The 14,621-nt window shown below is 38.2% G+C and overlaps 1 protein-coding gene across 6 annotated transcripts in view; it reads left to right on the forward strand.

Annotated features, from left to right (window-relative positions):
- The window catches only part of FAT1 (FAT atypical cadherin 1), a 115,200-nt gene that overhangs the window by 49,041 nt on the left and 51,538 nt on the right, over positions 1 to 14,621 (forward strand). For all 6 annotated transcript variants that reach the window (XM_087736451.1, XM_087736453.1, XM_087736452.1 and 3 more), the window contains exon 4: positions 11,571 to 11,632. In XM_087736451.1, coding sequence (XP_087592577.1) covers positions 11,571 to 11,632 — 62 coding nt within the window. The remainder of the gene's footprint in view (positions 1 to 11,570; positions 11,633 to 14,621) is intronic.

A 14,621-nucleotide genomic window follows, 5' to 3' on the forward strand; every position in this document is an offset into this window, starting at 1 on the left:
CTTATTATAATATGCTAAATACTAAGAAACTTTAACTAGACATTTTAATTTCTTATTTCACTTAGAATATATCATTGTAATTTATCAAAAAGTTTTAAACAGCTGTTCTCATACTTTGCAAAAAAAAAATTCAAGTGGTATCAAGCTTTCTGCTCTTCCCCCATAATACATTTTCCTGTTTGTAGAATTTTATTAAATGCCAAAGAGTTCAATAGTTTCTCTTGTTAGTCATTCTCAACCAATGCTGTCATTAGTTATGTGCTGTAATTTCAACCATAACACTGTTTTGTGACTAAAAAACAGTCTTAGTAAAAACAATTGAATTGCATAAGAGCAATTTTGACATCAAGACAATAGCCAACATAGAAACCTGCTCTGATATTTCTCTTTGAAATAATGTATTCCTAACTCACTGTAACAAATTTTTAAATCTGCTTAAAGTTTAGGTTGTTTGTGTAGTGAGGTGTAGTTGCAATGCACGCAGACTTTGACTTTGTGGTTTTTGCTATTTAACTGTAACTACAAATCTGCTTGTCGATGAATACTTTCAGTTAGCGCAAAAAGTTCAAAATTAAATTTTGTTTAGCTACCTTGCATTTCAGAGAGAATATTTACCAACTATCAATAGCTTTACCAGCAGAGTAAATTCCAAAGACTATATATGTTCTTTCTTTGTAAATTTGTTAATCTTCCTTAATCCACGTGTGTGTTGCAACAGTTTTATGGGAGATTAATCGTGCAATTGTAAAACTTCTGTGGCAGAGGAAGTGACCTCAAAACTAACCTGAATTCTTTAATAATTGGTCTTAAATACTTCTTTCAACTGATCATGATTTTTTTAAAACATATTAACAACTCAGTACTGGCTACATTAAGCTGAAAAATGCATTTTCTTCGTTTAGGAAAAAAAAAAAAGCCAAGTTTGGAAAGGAGTGTGGGGTTTCTTTCTTTGTTCAAGCACTATAAATGCAGTAAGATTAAGTCAGGTTTGAAAAGATCTTTCAAGATGATGTGAGATTTTATGGCAATAATTCTGTACTTAATTATCGAATATGGTGTGTCTCAAAATGGGATAATAAAGGTGAGTGATGAAGATCAGGTTACTTAAAGAGTTAATTACTGAAAGCATTTGAGCTTTGAATTGGTGTGGCTTTAGTATACCAGATGGTACTGAAGGCAAGAGTATTTTTGCAAGGTAAGTAAAGAGATAACAGAAATTTATAGTGTTCTGTTGATAGTAAGATCAAAGTTCATCCTACGGGAATCATCACTTACTAGTTTCCTTTCAATAATCATACTTGGGTTTTGTTGTTTTATTTTCCATTCAAAATTATTTTAGCTATTTTTTTATTATTTATTAAGTACCGTTTTGTGATTTCATCTTATACTGCTTATGACTTACAGTTCTGTTTTTTATCTTCTTACACACAAGAGAAACAAACTACCAAAAGAATATGATTGACAATGAAACTGGACAGATCCTAAATGCTTTCAGGTACTCAGAATGCAGGATCTTAGACTTAGGTTTGTTTTTCCAGTATAGCTATTTGGGGTGTGTGTGATTATTTATATATGTCTTTGCATTATTCCCCAAATAGTTTTACTTGTAAAAGAATTACTGCAGAAGCAGTTATACCACTGTCTTAGTAAATACAGACTGAAAATAATGTACTCCATGACTAATTAGAGTATATAAAATGATCTGGTTTACTTTTGTAGGATACATTTGAGCAGTTTTCTATAATTATATGATCACTAAACACAGATTTTATACTTCATTTGAAATCTAGTAGAAATTGAAGCTCTACAATGTTTATTGGATTGGATGACTTAGCTGTTTGTGTAAAGTGTTTTTTCCTCCTTATACCATACATTAATAATCTTTGTTGGGTTGCTTGTCTTTGCTCCCTGCTTGCAATCACTAAAATGATTAATGAGTATTCTGATCAGCAAATTCCAGGTCTTTGTATCTGGATGCTGTTAAAATAGTTCAGGGAAGTGATTCTTAACTTCAGATGTGCACCTTGCACTTACACTTTGTAGTAGTACGATTGAGTAGTTAAATTGCCTGGTTACTGTTTAATGTGGTGACTGGTGGTATGAAATATCAGCCATAGGATTAAGTAACTTACTTTTTGACCTTATATACAAAGCTTACAGTCTCTCTTGGCAACAAGTAACAAACTCATAAACACTGATATTACTGTACTTCAATAAATGTCTAATGTGCTGACACAAGCACACCCCTATGGACTAGGTTAGTTATCCCGTATTTGATGCAATCCTGACTTGGGTAGGACTGAGATCTCAATTATTACTTTACTTTTCATGGAGTACCATTCCAAGGGCAAGACATTTATTCAGCTGGGACAAATGAGCCAAAAATGTTTTTTTTGTGGATGAAATTCAGAGCATATGCATCAGCATCTGAAATAGGAATAAGGAAGTGCCTGAATAAAAAGTGATCTGAAGAGCAAATACAGTGTATAGCTCTGTAAAGCATGTTAGACTTTCAGTCTGGAGTTTACCTAGGTGCCTGTACACAGTGGGAATGTCCTGCTGGCTTTTGCATTAACTGCTGCAGATGGGAATTGAAGGAGGAAAGGAATTGAAGGAATTGAAGCTGTGAAAGACTGCACTAGTTGAGTGCAATCATGCTATACTTAACAGAAAGGGAACACTGATTTCAGCACAGTATACTGCAATAGGTTTCCCTTTTAATTTTTCTAAAACTATCTATTTATAGGGTAATGTAACTTATTTTTGTAAAATACCCAGATCAGAAAGTTCATACATGCAGTGAAAAACAACTTCTTTAGTCCCAGAAGTGGATTTAAACTACCTAGAAAAGTCTGCTAAGCCACAGGCTGTAAGCTGTGATAGGCAGAAGTCATCTTTGTTCAACCTAAACAACTGTATAGCAAAAAAAGGTAAGATTCAAGAGGCCAGAGAGAACAAGCAAGTAACAACATAACTCTGTAGCTAATGGATAGAGTACTCAGCTAAGAGAGTGGAGAGAGGAACCTGGGCTCTCGATTTCTCTTGAAAAGTGGTATCATTTTTACAGTCTTTATTGAAAGAACAGAAGTGATTGCTTTTAAATGTTTTACTTGAGCAGAAGAGGCATTTGCAGCCACTAAATGTGCTTGTAAATGATACTGCTAGTTTCTTTTGGGACTATATGTTTACAATCATATTTTCAGCACTTGAAAATTACTTGTGACAGTTCTATTGCTGGTTTTATTGAGAGCTATTAAAGTGCTTAGGACAAGGAAGAGTTAAGGTTCCTTAGGACAAGAAAGGAAAAGCAAGTCAAATTGCTAAGAAACTGTCTTTAGGACTATGTGAACCAAAGCTGTTCAGTTCCTTTATGACATGCTTTCTCCAGTATGATAGCTGGTTAGGACTATGATCTTGTTTGGTTTTTTGACTCAGCAGCCTGCCTTCATAGAATCATAGACTCGTTTAGGTTGGAAAAGACCTTTAAGATCATCGAGTCCAACCATTAACCTAGCACTGCCAAGGCCGCCACTAAACCATGTCCCTAAGCACCACATCTACCCATCTTTTAAATACCTCCAGGGATGGGAACTCCACCACTTCCCTGGGCAGCCTGTTCCAGTGCCTGACTACCCTTTCAGTGAAGAAGTTTTTCCTAATATCCAACCTAAACCTCCCCTGGCTCAACTTGAGGCCATTTCCTCTTGTCCTATCACTTGCTACTTGGGAGAAGAGACCCCACCTCGCTACAACCTCCTTTCAAGTAGTTGTAGAGAGTGAGAAGGTCTCCTCTCAGTCTCCTTTTCTCCAGGCTAAACAAGCCCAGTTCCTCAGCTGCTCCTCCTAAGACTTGTTCTCTAGACCCTTCACCAGCTTCATTGCCCTTCTTTGGACACGCTGCAGCACCTCAATGTCCTTCTTGTAGTGAGGGCCCCAAAACTGAACACAGTATTCAAGGTGCGGCCTCACCAGTGTTGAGTACAAGCGGACAACCACTTCCGTGGGCCTGCTGGCCACACCATTTCTGATACAGGCCAGGATGCCATTGGCCCTCTTGGCCACCTGGGCACACTGCCAGCTTATATTCATCCAGCTGTCGACCAACACCCCCAGGTCCTTTTCCGCCCGGCAGCTCTCAAGCCACTCCTCCCCCAGCCTGTATCATTGCATGGGGTTGTTGTGACCCAAGTGCAGGACCCAGCACTGAGCCTTGTTGAATCTCATACAGTTGGCCTCGGCCCATCGATCCAGCCTGTCCAGATCCCTCTGTAGAGCCTTCCTACCCTCCAGCAGATCAACACTCCCACCCAACTTGGTGTCATCTGCAAACTTACTGAGGATGCACTCAATCCCCTCATTTAGATCATTGATCAAGATATTGAACAGAAACTGGCCCCAGTACTGAGCCCTGGGGAACACCACTTGTGACAGGCTGCCAACTGGATTTAACTCTATTCACCACAACTCTTCAGGCCTGGCCTTCTAGCCAGTTTTCTTACCCACCTGTCCAAGCCATGAACAGCCATCTTCTCCAGGAGAATGCTGTGGGAAACAGTGTCAAAGGCTTTACTAAAGTCCAGGTAGACAACATCCACAGCCTTTCCCTCATCCACTACGTGGGTCACCTTGTCACAGAAGGAGATCAGGTTAGTCAAGCAGGACCTGCCTTTCGTAAACCCATGCTGACTGGGCCTCATCTCCTGGTTGTCCTGTACATGCCTCATGATGGCACTCAAGATGATCTGCTCCATGACCTTCCCCAGCACTGAGGTCAGGCTGACAGGCCTGTAGTTCCCTAGATGCTCCTTCTGACTCTTCTTGTAGATGGGCATCACATTTGCAAACTTCCAGTCCACTGGGACCTCCTCAGTTAGCCAGGACTGTTGATAGATGATGGAAACTGGCTTGGTGAGTACTTCCGCCAGCTCCCTCCGTAGCCTTGGGTGGATCCCATCCAGCCCCATAGACTTGTGTGTGTCTACATGGTGTAGCAGGTCACTAACCGTTTCCCCTTGGATTACGGGGGCTTCATTCTGCTCCCTGTCTTCCAGCTCAGGGGGCTGGGTACCCCAAGAACGACTGGTCTGACTATGAAAGACTGAGGTAAAGAGGGCATCAAGTACCTCAGTCTTTTCCTCATCCTTTGTCACTTTGTTTCCCCGCTCACATCCAGTAAAGGATGGAGATTCTCCTTAGCTCTCCTTTTGTTGCTGATGTATTTACAGATACATTTGTTTATTGTCTTTTACAGCAGTAGCCAGACTAAGTTCCAGTTGGGCTTTGGCCCTTCTGATCTTCTCCCTGCATAACTTCATGACATCCTTGTAGTCCTCTTGAGTTGCCTGCCCCTTCTTCCAGAGGTCATAAACTCTTTTTTTATTCCTGAGTTCCAGTCAAAGCTCTCTATTCAGCCAGGCTGTTCTTTTGCCTGGTGGAGTTATCTTCATGGTGATATATTACAATGGCACACTGTCTAGCTTATAATCATCATCCATATGACTGGTAAGACATGGAGTTTATGTTTTGTCAGCTGCAAAGCTGAGATCTGTTATTAAATCCCTCTGCTATTACTTTTCATTGACGTGTTTTTATTAACCTCTTTGTTCCCATTGGTTGTAAAGCCTTGTCTTGGCTTACATAGAAGAAAAGATTGGCTACAGTCTTGCCAAAAAGTGTATCTGAACACCTTTAGAAAGGAAATGTGGACCTTTTCCGATGGTCACTGATTGTGAAATAAGTTATATATATTAAGACCTTGTAAAGAAAATAGCAAGATAATTGTTTTTAACATTCATTAGTAATTTGTCATTTTTGAGGTTGAAGTGGGGGAATGAGAGCTTAAATAATAATACATTATAAGTAAACTGATCTAAATCTTTAAACTGATTGAGTTGCACTAATGCAGTCCAGAGAAACCATTTTGGATGACTGGTTATGGTTTGCGTTCAACACAGAAGACAAAAATCTCATCAACAAAATGTGACTTCCGTTACATTTAATTCCAATGTCTTGTATCTGTTGAAGTTGGTGATAAAAAATGTTGTAGCTGCTTTCCATATTTCCTTAAACCTTGAGTGCAAATGCATTCAAAGATCAGAGAAACTGTATTTCTTTTCATACACTACAATTCAAATAGTGTTATACTATGTTCAAATCATGCCTATCAGTTCAAACTCATTGGGGATGGCTTAGTAGACTTGGCACCTGCTTTAGTCGTTTGGATCATCATGCATTAGCCCTGGCTAACAGCCAAATTCCCATCCAGTGCCAGAACCTTCATCATCTCAAGCTGAATGTGCAGTTGGAAAGTCTGTGTATGTTTGTGAAAGCACAAATGCATGTGTTTGTAGGTATGCCTGTAAGTAGGGAATGCACGATGTATACGCAGCAAGACAAAAATTTTGAGCCTTCCTCCTCTCTTTGCAAAGACCACTTTTTCTGATGCTGCTTCTTTCATCACTGAGATCATCCATGCCATAAAGATAGCTAATAGTGTGGAATTAATATTAACATTCTTAACACAGTGCCCACCTAATAGTCTATGTTTTTTTTTTAAAGAGATTGCCATTTCAGTATTGAATGGATGTTGTTGTGATGTGCTATTTTTCAGATACAGAGGTAATGTGATCTAACTGGGCACTGAGATGAAAGCTTACATGGGATAAAATAAATCCCTGCTAATGTCAGCTCCCTTGTGCTATTTTCTGTTCCAAATGTAGCAGTTTATATTTAAGTAATTGAATGCTGTAGTTGCATTTTTGTTTGTTTTAATACTGTTTAGAATAGAAATCTGAAGTAAATTTTATTTGAATACAGTTGTAACTATTTTGATTTTTCAGTAGACCTCAAATGGACAACAGATACCCCCAGAATGTAAACTTAAAGGAAAAAAGAAGGGAGAATACAATTGTATTTGTTACCTGGTGTGGGGTTTTTGTTTTGGTTTTGTTATGGATGTTTACAGTTAGTTTCAGTTCATTATAGTACCTCTCCAGCTAGTGAGGCAGAACAGCTGTGGTTTATCCAAAGTCTCTCTAAATTATTAAGCTGCTGTTATGAAAATGTTTCTGATGAGGTGAGTTTTGAAACATTACTGAATAGAAAAATTACACCAATTCTGCTAGAGATACCATTTGCTCATCAGTATCTTAGAAATGTTTGTTATAAAATTGTATTTTCCCAAGGATGTTTGACCCATCTTGCCATAATGTCCATTGATTTCCAGGTGGAATAATAGTGATGTGAATTACTGGAGCTCATTGTTCCTGTTGGGTTGGGGGGGTTAGGGGTGTGATAAGAAGAGGCAGAAGGAAAACAGGAAAACACAACTGCAAAACGATGCTCCGTGAGTCAGTTTTGCTTCAAAAATGAATGCTTTGTCACAGTGATCTGTTTCGCACACACACTGTCATTTCTCTCATTCAGCAGTGAACAGATTCTCCCCACCTCATAATAAGGATTTCAAAACTCATTACGTTACAGACTTCTTCAGAGATTAATTTAAATCATCTTTTACTTGTCAATTCTGTGGGGATGTGGTGTATGCAAAGGTGTGGTTATTCATTTGTGTAGAGTCAGGTGCACGGAAAGGAGATCTCCAAACTATTAAGAAAAGAGAGGGAGCTCTATCTAAAAAGTTTGAGAACTTTTGTTCTCAGTAGAAAGGCAGAGTGGTGGCTCTTGTTGCAGGGAGCTGACTTATATTAGGTCCAAAGGTTCTCCCCAACCATCTTAATGGGCAGTCACAAAAGCCACACTGCATAGGAACGCTCGACCTTATTATCATGGCCTTAATTCAGAAAAACTCTTCAACAGCTGATGAAATCTGTCAGTGCAGCATTAAACATTTTATAATATACAAAAACTTTGAAAAAATTGAAAAACCTAGTGATTGCCATAATCAAACCTTTTAGAGTCTTAAACACTTCACCGAAGTGAAATTTTAACTTGGGAAAGTGGCTAGCAGTAAAGAGTTAAATAAAAAGAATGTCATGCATGTGTATGTGATTCTAAATCCAGAAGTGTTACATTTCCTTTGTTGGCATTCGTTTCTGCTGAATATACAGGATATATATGGTGAGGACTAAAGCCTTCTGTTATTGGTCTGAAGTGTTTTAACAGAAGTGTGACATGTTTGGTTGAAAAGACTGGAAGTTTTAACAGATGAAAGCATATATATTTTGTTCTTACTGGATATTTTTCAGCTTACCCCTTTGAGTTGTATTGACCAGCTTCATTAATAGAAGTTATGTCTGGAATTAGACTTTCTTTAACAAACTGTAGCATATGGAGTAATGGTACATGATAGGATTCTGTCTGGAGTGCTTGCAGCAAAAGCGTTTCCCGCCTCCCCCCGCAGTGTTAGTTGGCATTTATTAGCAGTGGCTCCAGTCTTAATGGCTCTTGCTGGGGAAAAGTGGATAGGAAACTGTTGAAAGGTGCCGTCTTTCTGCTCTCATGTGTTAGCAATTCTCTACTTGCTGCTGCTGTGAGAGATGGAATCTAATATTGTCAGAGAGTGTAGACTGAATATTGAATGTTCAGAGAAATGCAAGCATGATGAGATATTTCTGCTGGAATTACTTTATTCTTCCTGTGCTTTTCGAGATCCTCCTGATCCTCAACCCAGCTATTCAATAGCCAACTCCTTTAGTGGCTATGCTGAAATTTACCCTTGCAACTGTGGTGAGTCTCAGGGGATTAATGCTTCATGGGAGGGCTCATGCTGGCTTTCTCCAGAGGTACTCGATAGAAAGAAGTGTTTAGGAGAGCTTGTGTTTCTTGAAGTCACCTACAAGTCCCTTTGCTTGAGGGAAGCAGATGAGGCATCTGCTCTGCCAATTAACAGTTCTGTGCTGTTCCCCATAGAGAAAGTGAAAAGAATGTGAAAAGAAAAGGTGTGGCCTGACCAGCCTCAGCCAGGAAATTAGGAGAAAGCTTTGTTTAGAATATGTGACAATAAATATTTTCAGTTGTTGTTGTTCACAGCTCTGCAATTTCTATGGGAAGATACTAACTCAAAGAGATTAATACAGAGCTGTCACATCCTTTTTTTTTTCCCTCTCTTTCCCCCCACCCCTAAAATTTGCGGTACTGATGCAACATTTTTTTCTTGTTTTTTTAATTTTCATTCCAACTTTCTTTGTAATTAAGGGCAATTACTTCATAATACCACTAAGGTGTATCCTAACAATAACAGACATATCTTCTGTGTGTTGTAAAAGCATAAAAAGATAAAGTAGGGGAAAATGATAGATCTTTGTCTAGAATACTAGGTGTATATAATGGATTTGATACAATGGCAAACCAAATTGCTGGAAAAACAAGGGCAGATCTGACCATAATTGAGACAGCCGTTATTTGCACTACCTAGTTTTTGAAGAATAGTTGTTTGAACATTGGTAGCTGTAATATTGCCTTATATAGGTTTTGTTCGTATTATTTAGTAGAGGCTGTCTGTTTTGTTGGTATGTATAGACTACAACTCTATTTTGACAGCAGCATTGAGTAGCTATGCACTGGTGGTATATAATTCTGTTTCTATTGGCCTTTCTCTTTTAAGTGAAATTTAAATCTTTATTGCTCCTTCTTACTTACATACTCTGTTTTTTTATCAGCTGTGAGACAAAATTGAAGGCTTTTTTTTGTTGTAGCAGATCAACCTTGAAAACTTTATAAATGGATTTTAATTTTGCTTATAAGAGGTCTTATTAATAAAAAGCTTGCACTATAGTTAGAAAAAGGAACGTAAAGTATGCACCCTGTGATTTGATCTCTATTTTGTCCTTAATTGGGTAATTGCTTCTCTGTTTTTCAGTTTGACAATTAAGGATCAAGATGACAGTGCTTTCCTGTCACTGTATAAAGCTAGGATAGTTCGGTAAAAGGTCTCATGACATTGCAGCGTCTTCTGTATCTATCATGTGCTGGATTCCTGATACAGAGATTATAGGATGCTTTGGCCAGCAGTGGCTTGAGTTGGGCAAATCCAAATCTTGGTGTTTGTTCCATGAAAAGCCAAGTTGGGTCTAGCAGGATTTACTAGCACAGGCTCAGTGCCATGTCAACACAGTCATGGTGTTTGTGGGGCCAACTTGTACCTGCAAACAGGTTAAAGGCTTTTGTGCAGCAAAGAAACTGAGTTATCTCTTGTGTCTGCATCCATGGCATGGTTAACCCACACCAGAGCAAGCCATTCAACTATAATTGAGAGTTGACTGAGCTTACTTTTCATGAAACTCAGTAGCTAAAATTCTGAACTTACTGTTACGGAGAATTAATTCAAATAAGATCCCGTTATATTTAGATTTTTTAGTCTTTTTATCACCTCTTACTCTTTGACTTTTTTTATTTAAAACAAAACTTATCATGTCTTCCACTTTGCATCACAGGTGTATCAAACTCTTGCAACATCTAACATCATGCATCAAAAACTTGTCCTCATTCTCTGCTATTGCCAGCAGCAACTGTTTGACTCCTTGTCATTGCCAAATCAAGCCAACACACACAAATTGCTCTGGTTTCCACCATTAATGCATCTCTTCAGGTCATCCTTCTTCTGTTGTCATCACTAAAAATACAAACAGACGTTTTTCCTGAAGAGATTGGTAATTATTCAAATAATGTGTGTCAGCACCCTTTGAATAAGGCGTGTGAACACCCTCTGAAAACAAGACTTTATGTGAGAGAATTACATGCATTACTCCTGTTAGAAGCATGACATGCACAGATGTGTTGGAAAATTGAACTGTCTTAAGGATTTGTCCTGGTTTCAGCTGGGATAGAGTTAATTTTCTTCTTAGTAGCTGGCAGAGTGCTGTGTTTTGGATTTAGGATGAGAATAATGTTGGTAACACACTGAGGTTTTGGTTCTTGCTGAGCAGTGCTTACACTAGTAAAGGACTTTTCAGCTTCCCATGCTCTGCCAGGTGCATAAGAAGTTGGGAGGGAGGATAGCCAGGACAGCTGACCTAGACTGGCCAAAGGGGCTATTCCATACCATATGACATCATGCTCAGTATATAAGCTGGGAGAAGAAGGAGGAAGGGGAGGATGTTCGGAGTGATGGCGTTTGTCTTCCCAAGTAACCATTACACGTGATGGAGCCCTGCTTTCCTGGAGATGGCTGAACACCTGCCTGCCCATAGGAAGTAGTGAATGAATTCCTTGCTTTGCTTTGCTTGTGCGCGCGGCTTTTGCTTTACCTATTAAACTGTCTTTATCTCAAACCATGAGTTTTCTCACTTTTACCCTTCTGATTCTCTCCCCCATCCCACCAGGGGGGAGCGAGCAAGCGGCTGCGCGATGCTTAGTTGCCGGCTGGGGTTAAACCACGACAGGACTACAACAGCTTAGCTTTCAGATTGCAAAGAATATTTTCACCCTTAAGGCCTTTAAGGATTGGAAACCCCTCACCTCTTCCCTTAATGAAAGCATAAGTTCTGAAAAAATAGAAGAGACCACCTAAGAAGAAATTGAGATCGGGTATATCAGTAACTACTGGTTTAACCTAACGTTCATTCAGATTATTTTCTTGAATGATCTGATGAATTATTCTTTTATGTTTACAGGTCTAATTACAACCACATCTAGAAAATTAGATCGAGAGCAGCAGGGAGAGCACATACTGGAGGTAAATAATTTCTTTAGTTCTCTGAAAAACAGTAGCTTGTAAGTTCATTGCTCTTTTACAAGGAGTTCAGTTTACCATACTTGATTACTATATGAAGAATTTAGAGAACTGGATTTCAGAAGTAATTTGCTTCTACGTTCATGATATTTCAATGCGCAGAACTACCTATCTTATAAAAACAGTGTGTTGGGACTTCTTTCTTAAAAAAAGAGTTACGATACGGATAGAAGGCAATTTTTTGTTTTTATGTCTGTAAACCAAGATTTTCTTTCAAACAGTACAAAGGCATGATTGTTAAAAGGAGACGTGTGATTCTTTTTTTTTTTTCTTCCTGTGTAATTATTTGAATAGCTATTTCAGCCTGCCTTTTCCTGAATATAGACCTCTGAAAAAGAAATGCACAATCTTTTTTAACCTTGACAATACAAACAGATTGTAAGTGAGTAGACCTTTTTTCTGAATAATGTATTTATCAGTCACATAAATAGATTGTTGCAAAATATGCATTATAGATTTGGAGTCCAAGGGGATGAAATTTGTGACATAAGTCTTTTATTTAGCTACATTTAATCGATCGCCTGGAATTTATGTAATAGCTATTCTCATTCTCTGTCAAACAATATGAAAGAAAAACATGTAGGCAACGGGGGGGTCTTCCAGTTTCACAATGTTGTCATGCAGTGCGACAGCACTGTACTTCACCTGCAATGAAGACTTAATATTCACAGTGATACTTACATACTAAAATTTATCTGGAACCTTTATTGTGCCTCTCCCCCTGGATGATAGATAAAGGACTGCATATGAGTCAGCAAAACCGACATTAAAGCTAGAGAAGCAAGTCTAGACTTATTCAAAACTTATGAAATCTGTAGGAAGGTTTTCTAATAGGAATGCAAGGACTGCATAGACTTGGACATGAATGGTATTTCTTGGTAGCACAAACTATCCTTTTGCAGAACTTCAGTGTACATACAGTCGTCCTGGCCCTTTTCTATCCCTTTGGTGCATTGTAAGCTGGATTAGGGGAGCTGTTGGACCAAATTTTTTATCATTATTTTCATTTCTGTATCAGCTTTGGAAAGAACTCTTTGCACATAAGTAGCAATAGGGTGGAATTTCCTCTACAGTGTTTCTAGTAATAGTAAATAGCAAGGTTAATTAATTGGCAAATCTGGTTCAGTACTAGACATATTATTCCTGTAAAGTCACTATATTATTCTCTTTTTAAATTACCCCCTTAAATCTGCTCATGTCAGTTTCCCAAAGCACTTCATGTCAGTTTTATCTTATTTCTTGACCACTGCTATGTATATTGGTTGTAAAATTGGTATCACATGACTTTTATTCCTATGCATATTGTGCTAGCTTTTCTATTAGATTTATACAGTAAATAAAATGAGCTGTGGATCATTCTCTGACCCTGAAGCCACCTGGCACAGTGTGGCTTTGATTGCTTATACCTTATCCCTGGAACAATGTGGCTATGTCCCAGTTGCCTGTTGAGAATGGTGCCTGAATTGTGTGAATTCTCAGGCTGCAGCTAGGTCGTGTGTGGGAGTGCGCTACTTGTTCTGGGCCAAAACTTCTGCCAGAGATCACACTAGCAGTGTAATGTTATGGGCAGTTGTCTGCTAGCGGTCACATCTGCTAATTTAACCTAAGTTATTACCAGATAACAAGTACAGAACTCGGAAACTTTGTTTAAGGTTACAGTACCACGCAATGGTACATGAATCATCCTGTTTTCAGCATTCTCTATAAAGATAGCAGATTAAGCTGATTGCTCTTTAGTTTGGAATATTCGTTATTGCCTGCTGGTATCATTTAGAATTCTTCATTCTTCCTTCATTTTGAATCCCAGATGGTTGTTAAAGTTTTAAATAAAAGTCTGTGAAGTATCCAATGGAAGAACTCGTAACTACAGAGCAAGAATGACAGCACGGCCCAAAGTAGCAGTTTTCCCATTTGTTAGTTTTATGTTGACACCTTTGAAAATAGGTTGGCAAGAAACCCAGAAATGCACAGAATGGTGGGCAATATTATGAGCCAAGTGCTGAGCATCTGGCTAATTAATTGAGCATTGAAATGTTGACCAGATGGGTCGGTGGGTTTATTCCTTGTTTGCTATTAAATTTGAGTCTTGATTGCACTCCTCCTTACATAATAGTAACTAATATACCCCATTCTTTTATTCTCAACTTCTCTTTTCTGAGTGCCAACTGGCACTTTTTTAATTTTAGGTTATCTTCATGTTATTCTCTCGTATCTTAGTATTCTGTTATGTCAGTAATGCCTTCAAAACTGATGTTGCATGCAAATCAAACTAAATTTTCTTCAAATTTTCCATTTTTTTTATGCTTGGCTCAGGGCAATGCTGATTTATGTTAGCAGACAAGTTATTCTGTACCCCTTGGAATTTCCTCTTTTGGGATGTGTTTTGGTTTTTTGTTTTGTTTTATTTTGGGTTTTTTTTGTGGTTTGGTTTTGTTTTGTTTTGCAAACTGAAAGATATGTGGTGGTGTTCCATTACAAGTACTAAAGGGAACAGATATTCATATATGTGGAAATCCTACCATCTATTAGAGATGAGCATGAATATTTGCATTTCATGTTGCATTTCATGTGTCTTGTCATGGTTAATCACTTTACTCATGCTTTTTCATTTCCTTCATGCTTGCAAGTTATACCACGTTTCATTTGTATTTCCATATTTATTTTCCTAAAATAGATGAGAAAGGGCAAAAAAAAGATTTATCTGATCATGTCCTCATTCATGTAAATGTAAATTCATTTTTTCATCAGGGATTCAATTCTAGTGTTCCATTAGTATTCATTTCATTATTTTGTATTCATGTTACCCTTGAATCATTATGTTTTCCCATAGTTAGATTCCCAGGGCATCCTAAGAACCAGTGAAGGAATTCACCACCCACATTCTTGAAGAAAAACAGTTGTTTTCCCCAAATTGAGGTGGGCTTGTTGGAAC

Source organism: Nipponia nippon, unplaced genomic scaffold (assembly GCF_047370975.1).
Source record: "Nipponia nippon isolate SJK-2023a ecotype South Korea unplaced genomic scaffold, ASM4737097v1 scaffold_6, whole genome shotgun sequence".
Lineage (NCBI taxonomy): Eukaryota > Metazoa > Chordata > Aves > Pelecaniformes > Threskiornithidae > Nipponia > Nipponia nippon.